This window comes from Lepisosteus platostomus, chromosome 1, assembly GCF_059453375.1.
Source record: "Lepisosteus platostomus isolate fLepPlt1 chromosome 1, fLepPlt1.hap1, whole genome shotgun sequence".
In the NCBI taxonomy this organism is placed as follows: Eukaryota; Metazoa; Chordata; class Actinopteri; order Semionotiformes; family Lepisosteidae; genus Lepisosteus; species Lepisosteus platostomus.
This window is the reverse complement of record NC_142611.1, coordinates 48,783,696-48,802,892: the sequence shown is the minus strand read 5'-3', so window position 1 is coordinate 48,802,892 and position 19,197 is coordinate 48,783,696. Positions and strand designations below refer to the sequence as shown.

The window sequence follows — 19,197 nt, the reverse complement described above, 5'->3', positions numbered from 1 at the left end:
TACTTTGTAACAATGACATCACACTAGCCCATTCTGTTTAGCGTGCTGTGCAGCAATGACATCACACTAGGCCATTCTGTTTAGCGTGCTGTATAACAATGACATCACACTAGCCCATTCTGTTTAGCATGCATTGTTTTTTTTTCTTGTTCTTCATTGCTTTAACTGGAGATCAGAGCTCTCCTTTACAAATCTGTTTCTTCATTTTTTTTTGGCCCTTCATCCCTTCTTTTTCTGTTCATACCACATCTTTCTCTCTGTCTGTCTGCAGGATGTTGACATTGCTCTGTCCAGTAATAACCCCCCACGCCCTGACACCAAGACGGAGTCTGTCCCTGCTGCAGTTGAGTATTGTGATGTCCAGACATGGATGTTGTTCCCTGCGGAGAAGACCACAGAGGTCTTCCTCCCAGCAGTCCTCCAGACCCAAGTACTGTCACCCGAAATAAAGATCCAGACGCCTCAGACACCTTTTCTGCTATGTGTGCAGGAAACATTTTATACCTAATAATAAAAAAAAACTACTTAATGATTTTTAAGATTGGTGTTGTTTGTAAATGACCTTAAATTTTGTTTCCTGCAGTACTCCCAGACTGCACCCTCGAGTTGAGGGGTCTGGAAAAGTACCAATATTTCTCATTAAATGTATCTTTCAACCCCGCCCACCATTTAGAGTGGTAAGAGATTAGTATGTACTGATGCGCTCATCAATAATAACTATATTTAATGTGTTATCTTTAGTAATGTGCCTGTATTTGCCATCCACTAGTCTGTGTGATTAAAAACTCTGTACTTGGAGTTGTTGATCTTTGCTATTAATGTTGCAGGATCTGTAGAAGCCCAGAAGTTTATCTGTATACATATGTAGCAACCACATATCACTCAGAAATATGTCTCAAAGACTAAAGGCTCGTGTGTAATTCACATTGCCAGTGACAGGTGTCATAATGTGGGCATCAAATCACAATGATGGGCCTCGTGAGGGACTCAACCAGGTTGAGCTCTGTGATCACGGGTTCGAGCCCTGTCATGTCATTAGCTGAGTGTGTCTGGATTTCCCAAGGGGAGGTGCACAGTTGGCTGAGTGCTGGCCAGATATTTCTCTCTCTGTGACTGCGTGACCTCCACAGCCTCCAGGCTGCTTGCAGGCCTGTGGCACTGGCACTAGCTCCTTTAATCGGCTCTCAACCTCTGCTGCAGGGCTGTGGTGTGTTAACAAATCAGCACCTCCTCATTCCTCCCTTGTGGTCATTTTGCAGGGATCGCAGCTGCAAGTCGAGATGGGGGGGAACACTTGAGTATTCCAAATTGGTTTGGGATAGAAATGATTAGGTGATCCTAAAATTATAAAAAACAATGACCATTTTACTGTACATATACGTGTATGAGCAAATCAAATTCAATACACAAAGAAGATTGTCCAGATATATAGGTTGCATTGAGGTTACAGGTCTGTTTAGTGGTTCTCTTTAACTCTTTACGTATAGTAATTTTTCTGCCCTTTTGTAACCATTTTCACTTATTTACGTGTGACTCCTTCACAATTTGTGCTATATGCATGTTGGGTTACATTTTTTGAACTACAGACACAAGGGAACACCCTCTGATCTGATGCATATACCATCACATTCTGGCATCTTAGAGGCTGTAGTTTTCTCCCTGACTTGTATGTAATGGTTCCAAAGTTCAGAAGATACTGTACCATCCACAAATCACAGATGATTTGATTGAGCAATGGAATTGAGGCATAGAACCCCTGTCATGTGACACGGGCCTAATGTAAAGGTTATCCCTTCACACTGAGAAGGAACATGTCTGGATTTTGGAACAAACACTGAGCCACATAGCTGTGTTTTACAAAGCTCAAGAAATACAAATGTAAAATGTGAGGTGCTATCCCCCTAAAATACATTCGGCTGAGATGAAAGAGAAAATGAGTTAATGCAAAAAAAAAAACTGTTTTCTATTTTCATCATTCATGCAACTAGTACAAAAGGCTGTTTGAAACTGTACCTTTAAATCAAGGAAAATCGGTAGGAGGAAGTTGTCAGGTCACCGCCAACATGAATACTGTACGTCTGTTGTACAGTACCCTGTGATTATAAACATGTTTGAACATTTTTAATTGAGATTCTTCAACCTTATTAAACACCCGCATGCAGCCTTTACCGTCCATAATCACAGGAATACAAATGTCTAGGCTGCGTCCTGCTTTGTTGTCTTATTGTATGCAAAGGAAAAAGATAAGCAACACTTTAATCATTAAGGAAAGTGTATTGGCTCCAGCAAGTCTGATTCTTTGTGTACATTATTGTAAGTGTGTGCTGAAGTCATGGCAAGTGTTTAATATAATTTCCACTTCTAATGAACCAACAAACTTGGATAGAATTTATGCTCTTTGATCAAGAAAAGCCTGTCTATTATAGGTTTAATGCTTGCTGGGATAGCTCTAACTCCCCAGCAATCCTCTATTGAATAAAAGGTAAGAATATGGATGGACGATAGGTTTATTTTCTTTTTTCCCCCCATTATCATTGAACAGGCTAAGCTCTATCAGCTAACTTAAATCTAAAACCTTGATGATGATGACAAGTGTTCCTGTTTGTATCTAATTTCACATCACATGGTTTTTCACGATTGGAGACCTAGCAGAAAGATGGGAGGATATGAAAAGCATTCGCAATGGTTTCTGAAAAACCAGGGTCAGACATGTTATCTGCAGCTATTCCATTCCAAGTTAGAACCTTTGTCATACTTACAGCAGTGGGAAGTGTGTTCTGTAGTCCAACAGTGGCACCATGCAAAAAACAGTCATGTGCCATGTGCCAGAAAGATCCAGAGGGTTTTTTTTTCTCCCCCTTTCAGGAGAGCGCGCCCCCTCCAGAGCCCAGCCCAAAGATGGAGCCTGAGCAGGAAGAGCTGGACTTCCTGTTTGACGAAGAGATGGAGCACCTGGCTGGACGCAAGAACACCTTCACCGACTGGTCGGACGACGACTCCGACTACGAGATCGACGACCATGACGTCAACAAGATCCTCATTGTCACCCAGACTCCTCCTCACCTGCGCAAGCACCCGGGGGGGGATCGCACTGGCAACCACATCTCCCGCGCCAAGATCTCGGCCGACTTGGCCAAGGCCATCAACGACGGGCTGTACTACTACGAGCAGGACCTGTGGATGGACGAGAGCGAGACCGAGTACGCCACCATAAAAGTAAGCTGCCAGGCCAGCACCACCTGAGGCAGGGCATGCAGGGATACGCAGGAGAATGAAGGATTCCATGGTCGTTGGAATTCATCGGGTCTGCTGAGCAGATTCCGAATGTTCAGCTCATTTCACAACTGAACTGAGCCTAGACGTCAAAAGTGCAGTCACGTGGTGTTGGCACGACTGCCTCACAGCTTCAGGGTCCTGGGCGCAGTTCCAGCTTGGGGTGCCTCCTGTCTATGTGGAATGTTCTCCCCCTTTGGCACTCCAGTTTTCCTTCCCACATTGTGAGATATGCAGGTTTCACTTAGATTTTAGCTGGGCTACCTTCAAATTGCCCTTTGGTGGGGGACAGATTTAGATGTTCATGGGCATTTCATACTTGCAGGGTGGGGCACAGGTGGGGAATTTTGTTTTTCTCAGTACAACCTCCTGTACTGCCAAGATAGCAGTATTATTAAGGCTTCTGTCAAGTCAAGTCTCATATTTATCTTTAACGTTTTGGAAACTGTTAATTACATCTGGCGTCAGGCCTTTTTTCTAACAGTCTCCATTTCAAGAAACGGTACAGTGTTCTTTAATAGTGACCTAAATGGTTTAGGAAAAGCAACAGGTGAATAGTGATGGATACTGTTAATAATAATAATAATTGCTTACACTTATATAGCGCTTTTTCTGGACACTCCACTCAAAGCGCTTTACAGGTAATGGGGACTCCCCTCCACCACCACCAATGTGCAGCATCCACCTGGATGATGCGACGGCAGCCATAGTGCGCCAGAACGCTCACCACACATCAGCTATCAGTGGGGAGGAGAGCAGAGTAATGAAGCCAATTCACAGAGGGGGATTGTTAGGAGGCCATGATTGATAACAGCCGATGGGGAAATTTGGCCAGGATGCCGGGGTTACACCCCTACTCCTTTCGAGAAACACCCTGGGATTTTTAATGACCACAGAGAGTCAGGACCTCGGTTTTACGTCTCGTCCGAAGGACGGATGTTAAGTCCGTGTTAAGTCACATCAGTGTTAAGTCACTGATGGCTGTTGTTCAAGGTTCTTTTCCAGATAAACAGTCTGGTATCTGCTTTTTTCCCCACCAGGTGGTAAAAACATATCTCTGAACAGATGTTTAGCAAGAGGTATTGCAGGTTTTAGAGCACATGTAAGCATCGGTATCAAAACCCCATCTGTTGCTCTCAGACACATTTTAACCACCACCTGCTGACCATATTTCTAAATGTCTTTTGATTTTATTTTTATATTCAGGTATGATAATGACAACATGGTAAAATGGTCCTACCAGTTGTCATGCATCTCTTATAGACAAATCAGTTCCTGACCACAAAACATACATTTAAAAATAACACTGTGATAAGAAAATGTAACATCTTCACACATTACACATCTGAAATAAACTTCCCAGAATTTAGGTCCCCTTTTGTAAAAAATAGTGATTTTGTGACTTGTACGAGCGACTACCACCCTGGAGCGACTCCAGCCTTTGTCACAAGAGCTACAGTATCTGGTCAGCTGCGTTTTTTCACACTGATGATGAACTCCCACAGGACGTCTGCGAAAGATGCAGTAGTTTAGGTTCACCCAGGACTTGTTTACAAAACTGTGAACTGGTCTGAAATATATGGATACGTATGAGTGAAAAGACTTTTCTTGCTGCCCATTGCTGTATTTCCTTATTACACTTTTAGTGATGCTTAAAATTGAGATTTCTATTCTGACATATTGTTGATTTCTGAATAGAGACTACTTATTTAGAGAGTTGATTGAGCAAAAAGAATGATCCCTTTAATGCTGTAGACTAATCCTGCACTGTAGACTGGGACACTCCTAGTGATTGTCTGTGGTAACTTAAAGTTAAGGAATATCGAAATCACTTTTGGCTCAGCCCCTCAAGCTGTACATCAATTCCCAGGACTAACGGCTGTCACTAGAACCAACGGCAATAGAGCTGAAAAATGAGCATCTGTAACAGACAAAAGCAAAAAAAAAATCCACCAAAATCCCATCTACCCTGTTCTCACACTTTGTAGGTATAAGAACAAAACCTTTTTTCTAGATTGATAACATTTCTAGATTTCCCTTTATCAATCTAACATCTTTTTTAAGAAAACGGACCAACAAAATAAGGCTATTAAATTTGTGTCCATGTGGTGGTAGCAGTGCAACACAATAGGACACTTCCTTTAACTTCTGTAATTTTGGAAAAACAAAGGTGAAATGTCATCTCTACTACTAAAGAATTGGCTTTTGAAATGCCCCAAGATAGCAAAGAGAATGCATGGTCTTCACTCACAGCAATCCATCTGTCCATATTTGTAGCCTGGGTACTGTTGTGCTCCCAGAGTATATTTAGTAAAGGCAGAAAAAAAGATACAGATGACTGTACTCCAGCCTGGCCATCTTGTTCATCAGACTACTGCTTGCAGGATGTTAATCACCCGCCATGGATTTCCAGTTATTTCATGTAGATTCTCTATACTGTCTATTAGCCCTTAGTGTCTCGGGCCTAGACTGTACCATTTCTAGTGTCTTGTTACTCATTTGACTTTGTATTGTGTGTGTTGCCTCCTATGTGTGTATTGTTTGTTTTTTTTCCACCAGCAGGAGGTAGAGAACTTCAAGAAGCTGAATCTGATCAGCAAAGAGCAATTTGAAACCCTGGCCCCTGAACCTCCTATTGACCCCAACCAGGAAGTGCCCCCATGTCCCCCCAGGCCACAGTCAGGTACAAAAGACTGCTCGCTCTCCCTGCTCCTGCGTGACTGTAGACTCACTAAGACTGTTGACAACAGCTGTGTTGTACAATAATCTTAAAACGGCTAAAAAGAAGAGGAGACAATTTGACAAATTTCGCAATAATTTAATTGCTGAATCTCTTCCAGCCTTTTTACAGTGGATTCACAAGTGTCATCTTTTGCAATACAGCTTAAATGTTTAGTTCACACATCCTGTGCACCCAGTGATCAGTAAATGCACCTTCTTTTAAGGTCTACTTGATTCTTGTTCCAGTTGCAGTGCTTGAAGTAATCCATTAGTTGGATATCATTGGTAACTTTGAAGATTTTGAATACTATAATCAAATCCACTCTTATTCTCCGCTGTTGAAGACTACCTAAACAACAGCGGAACCCAGACCATCGGCAGGACTGTGACAAGTGAATGTGCTGTAATAGGATAAGGATGTGCAGCAGTAGTGTGTTGGAACAAAATGTTTGAAATATTGACCTAATGCAGAAAATATCCGAAAATCATGTCAAAAGCATCAACTGTAAACGTTGAAAGATTACCTAAGTAGTACATCTGCATAGAAAACATACCAGAATGAAAAGATCTTAACTTCCAAATAGCTAAAGTGTGAATTGTCCTCCTAGTGTCCGTGACAGTTTACATGTCACGATTGCCTGTAGACCATAGGATATGAAGCTGCAGACTTCGTGCATTTGGAGGAGAGGCTGGTCACTGGCAGGGGTCAGGTAGGAGAGGATGGAACGGGAACAAGTAAGCAGCCACCAGCAGAGAGGCAGGGCAGGAGGTAACGGGCAACAGGGAAGGACGAGGTTGAAGGTGGAAGGAGTGGTGCTGAGAAGAGAGCACCAGGCAGTGACAAGGGGCTGTATTGGGATGTCAAATGACTAAAAAAAACTTTCCACTAGCAGCTCATGTTCAGGCAGTGTTGCATGAGAATGTTCCTTGCTGTTGCCTGTTGGTTCTTCAAGCTTGTTTCTCCCTTTAATCGCTTTAGATTTAACAGAGGAGTTAGCAAACAAGCTGTTTGGTGCTGCCGAACCCCCAGTGTCTAATACTGCCCGCTCTTTGCCAACAACTGTGCCAGATTCTCCAGTAGCACACGCTGCCAGAACGCCCAAAACTCCCCGCACGCCCCGACTCCAAGATCCCAACAAAACTCCGCGTTTCTACCCTGTTGTCAAGGACGGAGGCAACATCGATGGAAAGGTACCAAAGAAATCCTCTGCCGAATCATGTGATGTAGCACCATGGGCATTATATTTCTGCTCTGGCAGCTAAAAACATCTCGACCAAAGAGCCTAGTAATGGCACTGACTGATGCCTCGTGGCATCACAATACAGACAACACTGACGTTGTTCAAGTAACTGGTTAGGTGATCAGCAACTCCTGAAGCAGAAGTGCATTGCAGTGTACTGTAGTTTTCTCTTTTTTTGCTTCATCAGAGTTTCTTTTTAAATGGGAGGAAACGGCTTTTGTTTTTGCAGATTGCTGTCTTCACAGGAAAGATTCCATCTGTTACTTTAGACCAAAAATTTCATTTGTTGGGATGTTCTTGTTCTTTTTGTCCCTTCAAATAGCAAAAAACCTTCCCAATATGTTTGTTTTTGTGAGTGAGGTAACTCCCTTATTTTTTTGGTGTTCACCCATGATTCACGTCTTCTCTCTGTCTCAGACCCCCAGGAAGAGGAAGACCAGGCACAGCTCTAACCCGCCGCTGGAGTGTCATGTGGGCTGGGTGATGGACTCACGGGAGCACAGGCCACGCACCTCCTCCGTCAGGTAACACCACGGGCTGCGGCTCCTTGAACGCCCTGTACATAGGAGTCTTGTCACCTGCCTGTGAGGGAAGAATACTTTTCCATCTGAAGGGAACGCCGTCGTGTTTGAGCCATCCGGGAAGTGCTGTGCCCACGGGTCTGGGCCAGAGTCTGTGCTCTGCGGTCGAGCTCTCACACTGTCCGTCATTCTGTTTCTGCAGCAGCTCCAATGCCTCCCCCTCAGAAGGCGCCCCTCTCGTTGGAAGTTACGGCTGCACTCCACACTCGCTGCCCAAGTTCCAGCACCCTTCTCATGAGCTGCTCCAGGAGAATGGCTTCACACAGCAGGTTTACCACAAATACCGCAGGAGGTGCCTCAACGGTAAGTTTCCTCCCTTCACGACGGAGCAGGAGTTCGAAGTTCGGAGTTCAGTGGTCTTGTTTTTCTTCAGAGCAGGGGCTCTAACCAGAGTGATCAATGTGTTGTAAAATTTTAAATATTTTATCAGTTAATTACATTATTCTTTCATTCCCTTTCACCGACTGTTTCAAATAAACTTCTGTCGACTAATTATCCATTTCATCCTTAGATTGCAGCCTGTAATTCAGAGCCTAACCCACAGGCACAGGGATTTTTCCACATTAGAGGGATTGAATTACCTAGACAGGGTGAAATTGGATGTGGGTGGAAGCTGGGACATCCAGGGAACACCCATACGGACATGGGGATATCATGCAAACCCGAGACCAGAAATTCAGGACTAACTGCTGCACCACCATGCTCAGATTTGCAATGATGAAAACAACCAACTAGCTTTTCTTTTTCATTGACTGATATAGTGAAGTGAAACACTCGGCTAATCCAGTTCATTTTCAGATATGTCACAGATCAGGCAGGTAAGCGTAGCGCTCAGATGAGAAACACCTACTGGACCAGTGAGCTGGAAATGGATACATACTGTACACTACACACAGTTGATTTTGACATGTAGTAAAGAGGTGAATGATTTGTAAGAAAGATTAAGAATTTGTGTTTTGCATGTTTTAATTCTAGAGAGTGCTTTTTCATTATTATTGTTAGATGAAAATAAACATGTTCAAGATACAGTGGAAGCCTCTGCTGTTTTCTTTTTTTTTTCCTCTGGGGGTGCAACACAGGCCTTGTTGTCTCTACAGATGGGCAGTGCATTTATTTCTGTCTGTGGATGACATCATACCTTTTAGTGATCTTTAGTACTACTTTATTTCTCAATGTCTGTGCAGTGTTTTCAAAGTAAATAAGGACACATAAATGCTAATGAGTATGAATTGATGGGGCAAAGCATTAACTTAGTTTAGTATTAACTTTGCTTGCAACAGAAACAAGACATTAAAACTTCTGGCACCAGAGACCAGAGTTGAACTAGAATAGAAAAAATACAATTTGAATCCCTGCTTCAGGTTAAGTAATTTTTTTTCTTAAATGCCTCTTCACTCTTCAAGTGCAATTTTTTTTTTCTTGTGCGTTTCAGAGAGAAAACGGTTGGGAATCGGTCAGTCCCAAGAAATGAACACCTTGTTCAGGTTTTGGTCATTCTTCCTGCGAGACCATTTTAACAGGAAGATGTATGAGGAGTTTAAGCAGTATGCTTTAGAAGATGCCAAGGAAAACTACAGGTATAGTATTTGACATAACTGCAGACCCCATAATATACTGTGAGAGGCATTAATACAACTAACAAATGCTCTTGGTTTAAATACTCATTTGTTTAGTGCCTCAGAGTATTTCCAGCTCTAGGTATTCTAGTTGTCTGTCGCACATATCGAATATTAAGCTGGAATGTGCTTTCTGGAAGGCAAGTAAAGGCTTTATACAGTTTTTGTCACTACTACTGTAGGATAAATGGATTTATGACTGCAGGAGTCATGCTTGGAGTTTAAAGTTGTCTATTCAGGTTAATTTTTCAATTCTTTTACTAAAGCTAGCTGCTAACCCCTGAATTGAAAGACTGACCTCACCAGTGAACCTTAAGGAATGTGGTGATGTGCACCTACATTTCCTTAAAACGCAATGCTCTGTAATTTGAGAGTCCCTGGGGTAAAGAAGCATTCCAGGAATCACCAGGCACCTCTGTAGTGGAAACTGTTTCACCTCTTGAGCGTGTATTAGGGAAAATGAAGGAATGCTCTCCAAGCAGCTTGACGGGAATGATGGGATGCCTGAGTGTGCCACGAGAGAGAGACTGAATGTTAAGATCCTGGTTTGATTTGCTCTCTTACCAGTTTTTTTTCTGTTTTTGTTTTGTTCAGATCTGGACAGATGAGGAATTAACATGAAAATCAGTTAGAAAGTGTTTCTGTACTTATCACCCAGACTTAGTATGCATTTGTACACTCGTTTGACTTAATTTGTGTATTTTTGCAACGGCCCAGTACCTCAAATTGAAAAGCAATTTCTGACCTTTTTGATTGTTCTACTGAATTATTGATATTCTTATTTCTTTTCAAGTCTTTTTTTCCACTCAAGGACTTTTTAAAGCACCTTTGTTATTTTCAGAACTTCTTACTGTTCCTCCCATTCCTTCTCTGTGTCTTATATGTGCTCCCAAAGGTACGGACTGGAGTGTCTCTTTCGCTTCTACAGCTATGGCTTGGAGAAGAGATTCCGTCCAGATATCTTTAAGGACTTCCAGGAAGAAACTCTCAGGGATTATGAAACAGGTTCGTCGTATTTCTTGTTGTGGCATGTAATGCCACTGAATTTTCACTATTCTCAAACATCACTTAGTTTTGTGCCGGTTTGTTGTGTGTTTTTTATTGTCAATACATTTTACATGAAACTCTCAACTGTGATTATAGTCAGAACTGTACATTTTTTTCCTAAGTAAAAGAAATGTGAGAGATTCTTTTCTTATTCCACTACAGATCAGGTGCATTTTTGTGATGGGGAAAAAACAGCCTTGATAATATGAGCCTCACTTTATTTTCTGCAGACACGAGAGCAGAAATGTAATGTTGCATCAGTGTTAATGACAGGGCTTGTGCAACAGTCCCTGTCTTGTGAGGATCTGCTCTTTCACTACCTGAGAGCAACAAATAAGCAGTATGAATGCGCTGTGGGTAAGATCAAATAGCCCCCAAATGATTTCTGCTTATTGGAGATCTATCATTTAGTGTTGGGATGAACATCAGCTGCCGATTTCCAAATTGATGTTTAGACATAGCAATCATGATTTGCTGTTGTAGTTTTGTTTCTACTGTGGAAATAGCAGGAGAAGATCGTGAAAGTGTGTCATGTTGCTGGTATGTTTTCACAGGACAGTTGTATGGTCTGGAGAAGTTTTGGGCCTTCTTGAAATACTCTCAGACCAAGAACCAAAGCATCGACCCCAAGCTGCAGAAGCACCTGAGCAAGTTCAAGCGGCTCGAGGACTTCAGGGTGGACGTGAGTGTTTGATCAGGCACTCGCCTTTTTTTTCCCCGTTTTTTTCTAAAGCATACACACCTTGTTTGTTCTTCACTGAGAACTGGCATGGTATGTTGATTTTTCTTGATAACAGGAATTACAATATGCTAAAAGCCTGTGGCTTTATTTTATTTAGAAACTATATAGAAATATCTTATTATTGTATTGCCAAACAATCATTCAGATACTGGCTTGGGCAACTTCAAGAATCCAAGCTGTTTCTCGCAGAGAGATGCGTCTGGAGGTCATTCTGTGAGTGGGGGGGGTCGGGAGAGTGATCCTGTGTCTCATTGGTCTGCTACTTTGCTCCTCACAGCCCCCGATGGGTGAGGAGGTGGGCCGAAGGAGACGTCACTCATCATCAACGGGGGAGGAAGGGGGACGCCGGAGACACCCTTCCAACTCCTCCTCGAAGCCAGTCAGTGCTGCTAAACCCACTCCCTCAAACCAGCCACCAGCCCCTGGCACTACCGCCTCTTCCCAGCATGCACCCAAAGACAGTGCGGGACTGCCCAGCACCCTGGATGGGAAGAGAGCCCAGATGGGGGCCGGCAAAGCCAAAGACGCTGAGACAACTGACAAATAAAAACACTTCACAAACTTCTGTGATACCCGTTTCTGTGAGAAAATAGTCAAGAAATTGTACCAGTATTTTCAGCTCAAGGATGTCTTGAGGGGTCATGCCAAAACAAATTCTTATAGTCACCTTGGAATGTTTCACTCAAGTCTTGTCCAACATAACTCAAGATCCTGTTTGATTTTCTGTCAAGTTTCCTTGTTATGGAGATCTAGAAAATAAGAATCAGGGAATTAACATTCACATGATTTTCTTGAGCTAAAGACGTTTACAAAAATGCATTCCTGCATTGTATGCAAAAAAAAAACAAATTTGGGATGCCTTACGTTTCAATAAGGATTTCTTACTTCTTAAAGAAGACTGAGTTTGGAGTCCATTTACAGCATTTAGTGCTTTTGTTTTTATTTGCGCCTGTTGTTAAGAATATCAAATGATATCAAATTTGGCTACAGTAGAGGGAAATCGGGTCTCTTGCTTGAAGTGAACAAGTGTTAACAAATGGGACGTGAACCCAATGCTGGTTTGTGTCATGTAGTGGACATGAAGAGGTTGGCAGTGATTGCATTTTTGTGGAAATTGTAATAAAAGGTCTTATCGAATGGTTACATTGTGAAGGTTTTAGTAAAGAATTTTGCAGGGAAGAAGATGAAAGCTAAATGAACATCTTTGAAGACTAATAGTTTTATTTTTCCTCTGTAATCGCTAATAAACAATTGCACTGCTACTTAATGTGTATACCACAGCAGGGGCTGAAATAAATTATCCTCAGGTTTGAAGAAAATTTGAGGATATAGCCTTAGTCTACATTAATTTAATGCCTAGAATGTCTCTGTAGGCATGCAGAACAGATTTTTTTTTTTATCGCTGTAAAGGATCTAAGCTGGGGTATTTTGGGTGGGGAATTTCTTTAAAGTTTTTTTTTGATGACATGATTTAACTTACTTTTTTCTTTCTGTTCATAGTGGATTAATCTTGAAATTGAGTCTCTATTTAAAATCATGGTCACTGGAGGCTGTATTTTAACCTTGGTGTTGCTTTAATGTCTACCCAATTGAGTGCTTTGGGTAGACTTAATTGAGTCTGGATGGTAGCTAATGTTTGTAATAGCAAAGTTTCTGCAGTACTTAAGTTATATTTCCAGTGTCATCCAAACAGGATTTCATTGTCTCTAGTATAATTACATATCGGCCATATGTATCAGTCAACCTCCAGGTGAAGGCGCAATTGTACAATATTTGGATTGAAGATTGTATATACAAGTAATCAGTATTTACTCATCTTTTTGTTGAATGAAATGTGTGCCCATTTATCTTTTGCGTGTGTGCTAATTTGTGGTAATTTTCTTCTGTTCAGTTTTATAAAAATGCCTATAAAAACAACAAAATCAATTGTAAAAAGCCATTCCCTGTGTAACGTTTCATTTTCTCCACACTCATCTGTCCCTTTCCACTGATCTTTTCTTGTAGCAGTAATACCACAGAAAGAGAAGCAGAGTTTATTCCAGCAGTCCCCAGTCCTGCTCCTGGGGGGTTGCTGTGTCGGCAGGGTTTCAGTCCAGCTGGGATATTAACTTCACTGTTTCAGAGGCTCCTACAGTGTTAAGTGAAATAGAGTACCCCTTAGTGAAACAGAAGCAAGGTTTCTGTGATAGAGATTCAGTTTCTTAATAACATTTACTCTGCATTTGCTACCTGTGATAGAAAAATGCAGTTTTAAGATGTCAATAGAGCAATTTTTTGCATGGTAAATATTGAAAGCCATAGCATGGAACCACATAATATGCTTTACCAGACATTCCAAATCTTGCAGTTTGTGTAACATTTTCAGTAAAAAAAAAAAGTCTGTTACCATTCATTTAAACTAAGGAAGATAATGGGAAAGATGGGAAAACTTAAATCCTGTACTTTTAAATCAAGCCATATGCAGTGCACAGCATACATGATTTTAAGTCTTGCACTTAGACTACTCTCTATTTTATTGTTCTCTTTAATATAACCTTTAGCTCACTAAGACCCCATTTACTGTGTTGAAGTTCGATGGAAGGGGCAATTTTCATGTTTAATTTTGAGATGTGTTGGGCCTGGTGTCCCTTCGGGCATATACTATTTTTAATCATCTGAGAATATGAACGTCCAAATTAGAGCACTGCAGAGTGCTAATCTTCCTGTCACTTTCCAGCTGCTATTTTTGAAACCCACCTCTAGATCTCCGGCTGGTCTCTGGATGTGCCATCCTAGTTTGGATTACTGAACCCCTGTGGATGCAGCCCCATTCTGTCATTTAAACGTTGTGCAAGGAGCATCTCCGCCTAAAGCAGGGATCTCCAGTGCTGGCCCTGGAGAACTCTGTTCAGCCAGTCTTACAGGCTGCCAGAAATCTCCAGCTCTTGAACAGCGACCGGGAAAACAGTTAAGTTAATGATGGATTAAGCATGCAGTTTAAGTCTGCTCTTCAGGGTTGAAAAGTAATTTAAATCACTTAATTGAACAGTTAGTGTTCCAGTACTTTAGCAATTGTTTATTAAATGGTGACCTACATGATCTACTGGATTGAGTTTTTCTATGACCTAAGGAGTTAAAAATGACAATTTCCAGCAATTTTGAGGGGGGCTGTTTCAATTAATTTACAAAGTAGCAGCTTCTAAGAGGCAGTCTATTTATACACCTAAAAAAAAATCAATGTGAGACTTGCGTATGAGGAAACAGGTTCTGGTATGATCCTTTTGCATGGAAATAGAAAGTGATCAAAATCCAGTGTTATCCAAGGGGGCTTTGAAGCTTTCTAGCTGACTATCAAGGTAATATCTTTCTAGTTTAACTACCTTATCTTTTGCTCACCTTCAACATCCATCTACTTAACACCTACGTAACTTTGCCTTTTTTGTAACCTTTTGTTTGTTTTCATTTAACTTCATCTGGTTCTAAAGATGTTGTGAAGAACCCAGGAAAATGTATTAGGGAACTAATTTATATGAAGTATTTATCTGTGTTTATTTTCCACTTTCATTTATATTTATATTTTTTACCCTCCATCTCCATTTTATTAGGGGAAAGTGCAGAACCAATTTTGTCAAGTGGAAAAAAACCCAAGCCAGACTGCAGTGAGGATTGTAGTTCGATTCGGGACACATTTCTGATGTTCAGGTTGGTTATGGTCCGTAAAGGAACTCTTTTTTTTCATGCAGATCAAAACCTTGGCAGTAGTTTCACTTTAAGACAAACTGAGGAGACCAGCAGCTTCTTTTGCTACTTCTGAAGATTTGATTATATTGAATGCACATGGCAGAAAGCATCCTTGGCTTAGCTTGTTAAATCTTTCAGAGAACTGCTCATCATGATTAATTTAAGGGATTTATATGTTCTTCCTGTGTTCTGGTTTTCTCCGGTCCAAAGACATACTGGTACATTAATAGCATGTGGGAAAATGATCCCTAGTTTGTGTGTGTGTGTGTGTGTGTGTGTGTGTGTGTGTGTGTGTGTGTGTGTGTGTGTGTGTGTGTGTGTGTGTGTGTGTGTGTGTGTGTGTGTGGGGATCTCAGGGATCTCAGGGAGAAGTGCCATTTATAGACTATCCAGGGGATATAAAAAGTCTACACACCCATATTGAAATTGCAGGTTTTTGTAAAGCCAGAAATCAAGATAAATCATGTCAGACATTTTTCCATCTTTAATGTGGCCTTGCAACCAACAAAATTCAAGAGAAAAGCAAATAGGTCATTATTAGGAAAAATTGAAATTAAAAACCCTACAACACCCTGGTTGCATAAGTGTGCACACCCTTTCATAATGGGGGCTGTAGCTGTGTTCAGAGGTAACCAATCACATTCAAAATCATGTCCAAAAGTAAGTAGCATACACCTGCCATCAATGAAAGTGATTCTAATGAACCCCAGATAAAAATCAGCTGTTCCTATTGGATTTCCTTGAAACTTTCGCAGTTGCATCCTACTGGGATAGCCATGGAGCTGACCAAACATCTACGGGATCTTATTGTTGAGAGGTACGGATCAGGAGAGGGGTATAAATGCATATCAAAGGCATTGGATGTACCATAGAGCACTGTGAATGATCAATAAGTGGAGAAAATGTGGCACCACAGGAACATTGCTAAGATCAGGACAGCCCTCCAAAGTTGATGACAGGACAAGGAGAAAACGTATCAGAGAGGCTACCAAGAGGCCTACAGCAACATTAAAAGAGCTGCAGGAATTTCTGGCAGGTACTGGTCACTCCTTTCATGTGACAACAATCTCCTGTATTTTGCACGTCTGGGCTATGGGGTGGCAAGACGGAAGCCATTTCTCACACAAAAAAACACCCAAGGCCATCTAAATTTTGCAAAAAAAAACATTGAATCACCCCAAACCATGTGGGAAAACGTCTTATGGCCTGATGAGACAAAGGTTGAACTTTTTGGCCTTAATTCTAAAAGATATGTTTGGCGCAAAGACAACACAGCTCATCATCCAAAGACCACCATACCTACTATGAAGCATGGTGGTGGCAGCACCATGCTTTGGGGCTGCTTCTCTTCAGCAGGTACAAGGGGCTGTAGTCAAGATAGATGGGATAATGACTGGCTCCAAATATCAAGATATTTTGGCACAAAACCTGCCGGCCTCTGTCAGGAAGATGAAGAGGAATTTCACCTTCCAACGTGATAACGACCCAAAGTACACATCCAAGTCAACCAAGGAATGGCTTCAGAAAAGAAAGATCAAAGTCTTGGAATGGCCCAGTCAGAGCCCAGACCTCAATCCCATAGAAAACCTGTGGAATAACCTAAGGAGGGCTGTGCACAGGAGATCCCCAGGCAATTTGGAGCTTGAACTTTTTTGCAAGGAAGAGTGGGATAAAATTGCAAAGTCCAGGTGTGCAAAGTTGATAGAGACTTATTCACAAAGACTAACTGCTGTAATAAATGCAAAAGGTGCTTCCACAAAGTATTAGTTGGGTGGGTGTGCACAGTTATGCAACCATGGAGTTGTAGGTTTTTTAATTTCAATTATTTTTCCTAATAGCTATGTGTTTTTCTCTTTAATTTTGTTGGTTGCAAGGGCACATTAAAGATGGAAAAATGTCTGACATGATTTATCTTGATTTCTGGCTTTACATCACAAAAATCTGCAATTTCAATAAGGGTGTGTAGACTTTTTATATCCACTGTAGATGGCACCTTAATAGGCTTCCAGCAATCCATTTTCTAATTGGGAGAATCTACAAACTCCACACAGATAGCAGCTCAGATCCAGAATTGAACCCAGGGCCCCAGTGCTAACCACTACGCCACTGTACCAACCTGTAGATGAGTCAGTCAAATCACTGCCAAGTTCTCAGCTTTCCCCCGGGGAGAGAGGTACTCTCTACTGATGCCCACTGGCCCAGCATAGCAGCTTGTGCTCGTAGCTTTTCACTCAGCAGCTTCCGCCGCGTTCAGTGGGTTAGAAGGCTGTAAATGCCTTCTACCACAGGAAGCAAAACCACAAAGCAGGGAGGTAAACATTAGTAAAGGACAAACAGCTTGATAGCAGTGCTGGGAGAAAAAAGAAAAGCTGCTGCAACTGGCACCAAACCTGGAAAGGTAACACCCAAGCTTTGTTTCAATGCTGGAACACCAGCTCTATTGTTACAGAGTAGATAAGCACTGAGAAATTAATTTAGCCATTTTTTTAGGAATGGCAAATAGGAAACTGATATCCTGAAGTAATGTTCAGCATGGATTGCTTTGTTTGATTCCTTCTTAAGCCACCTGAATTATACAGTAACAAATGACTGAAAAAAGATATTGATAAATGAAAAGTGGCACTCAAGTACATTCTGGCACAGAGGGAATGGCCTGCCTGCTTAAATAGCGCAGATTGTTCTCGTTTTCTTCTACTGCCACACCGAATATGGCTGGCCTATATATCCTCAGTCACCAAGCCAGGTGTAAGAGTTCTAAACGCTTGCTTCATGCACTGCAACGTGTACTGTGGAAAGAAAATCAGAATAAATATTACAAACAGGAGGAGGCCTTTTGGCCCATTCCCACCCAGGGGTTTGTGGAAAAACACTAACAGGTTATCAGCTTCAACAACACGGCTGGGTTTCTTGTTCCAGATTCCCACAACCCTTTCAAGTTAAATTTCTCCAAGGTGACTGCCACAGTTTGACTTAAAATAGTGCCAGGGCATGTGCCTACCTTTCATCTCTCCAGTGTGGAAAAAAATCAACCGTATTAGCTTAACCACTTTTGGAAGAGACTAGTTACATGACCAAATTCACCAGTTCCTTTAAGGAGCTCCCAAATGACTAAACCTGGCATTGTTTATTGAAGTCTAAATGACGTCATTAGCCGGCTGTAATATAGGTTAAAAAGAAAAGGCGGCATTCAGCTTTCTATCACCCTGCAACTCACAACTGGCAGCCCACTGAAGCTCAGCAGACGTGGGCCTGACCAGTACCTGGATGTGAGACCTCTTGGGAAAAACTAAGGTTGGTGCTGGAAGAGATGTTAGAGGGGCCAGCAGGGGGCGCTCACCCTGTGGTATGTGTGAGTTGTAATGCCCCAATATGGTGAAGGAGATACTGTAAAAAAATGCCATCAATCAGATGAGACATAAAACCAGGGTCCTGACTCTCTGGTCATTAAAAATCCCAGGGTGTTTTTTGAAAAGCTTAGGGGTGCTAGTACCCTGGCATCTTGGTCAAATTTCCCATTGACCTTTACCAGTCATGGCCTCCTAATAATCCCCATCTTTGAAGTGACTTCATTACTGTTCTCCTCACTGAGAGCGGATGTGTGGTGAGCCTTCTGGCGCACTCTGGCTGCCGTCACATCATCCAAGTGGGTGTTGCACATTAATGGTGGAGGAGAATCCCCATTACCTGTAAAACACTTTAAATGGAGTGTCCAGAAAAGCACTATATACAGTAAGTGTAAGAAATGATTATTAACTGGATGTGAACTTGAATCCTGAAGCGAGGATCTCACAACATAGAAAAAGCACATCAGAGGAGTAGACACACAGGTCCTTATTCTCCCAGAGCGATGCAGAGGTTAACAAGTTACAATGTTATTTTAAAAAACATAAAATATAAGCATTACAACTGGATCTACAGTTACTGCTTGGTTACTTATTAAGCACCATGGGAAAACTAAGAAATGATGTTTGCTGAAGTAGCCATTTTTGTAGCTCATAAAAACAATTCAACATAAGGTTAAGACAATTTCCATGATGTAAACAGAATATTAACAGAATAAATTAAATAACACCCCCTCGGCAAACTATCACACAATGCTGCAGTGAGGCTGACCAAAAAAAGGCGAGAGCTCTAAAATTGGCCACAAAGTAAGCAGGATTTTCTCTGGAGTGCAAAGCCTGAGCTAAATCATTAGCCAATCATGGCTAGCGCTCCTCATGGCCACGTGCTATTGGCCAAGCCCTGCAGGGATGGGT

The 19,197-nt window shown here is 41.7% G+C and overlaps 1 protein-coding gene across 9 annotated transcripts in view; it reads left to right on the top strand.

Moving 5' to 3' along the window:
• Positions 1-13,160, top strand: part of larp1b (La ribonucleoprotein 1B) — a 64,435-nt gene extending 51,275 nt beyond the window's left edge. For 4 of the 9 annotated variants that reach the window (XM_088630500.1, XM_088630538.1, XM_088630483.1 and 1 more), the window contains 10 exons: positions 272-430; positions 2,866-3,216; positions 5,833-5,956; positions 6,974-7,185; positions 7,653-7,759; positions 7,959-8,119; positions 9,249-9,393; positions 10,328-10,437; positions 11,034-11,161; positions 11,499-13,160. In XM_088630500.1, coding sequence (XP_088486626.1) covers positions 272-430; positions 2,866-3,216; positions 5,833-5,956; positions 6,974-7,185; positions 7,653-7,759; positions 7,959-8,119; positions 9,249-9,393; positions 10,328-10,437; positions 11,034-11,161; positions 11,499-11,768 — 1,767 coding nt within the window. In that variant the 3' untranslated portion in view covers positions 11,769-13,160. The remainder of the gene's footprint in view (positions 1-271; positions 431-2,865; positions 3,217-5,832; positions 5,957-6,973; positions 7,186-7,652; positions 7,760-7,958; positions 8,120-9,248; positions 9,394-10,327; positions 10,438-11,033; positions 11,162-11,498) is intronic. The other 5 variants (XM_088630493.1, XM_088630508.1, XM_088630527.1 and 2 more) reach the window with 5 other exon arrangements.
• The last annotated feature ends 6,037 nt before the right edge of the window (positions 13,161-19,197 follow it).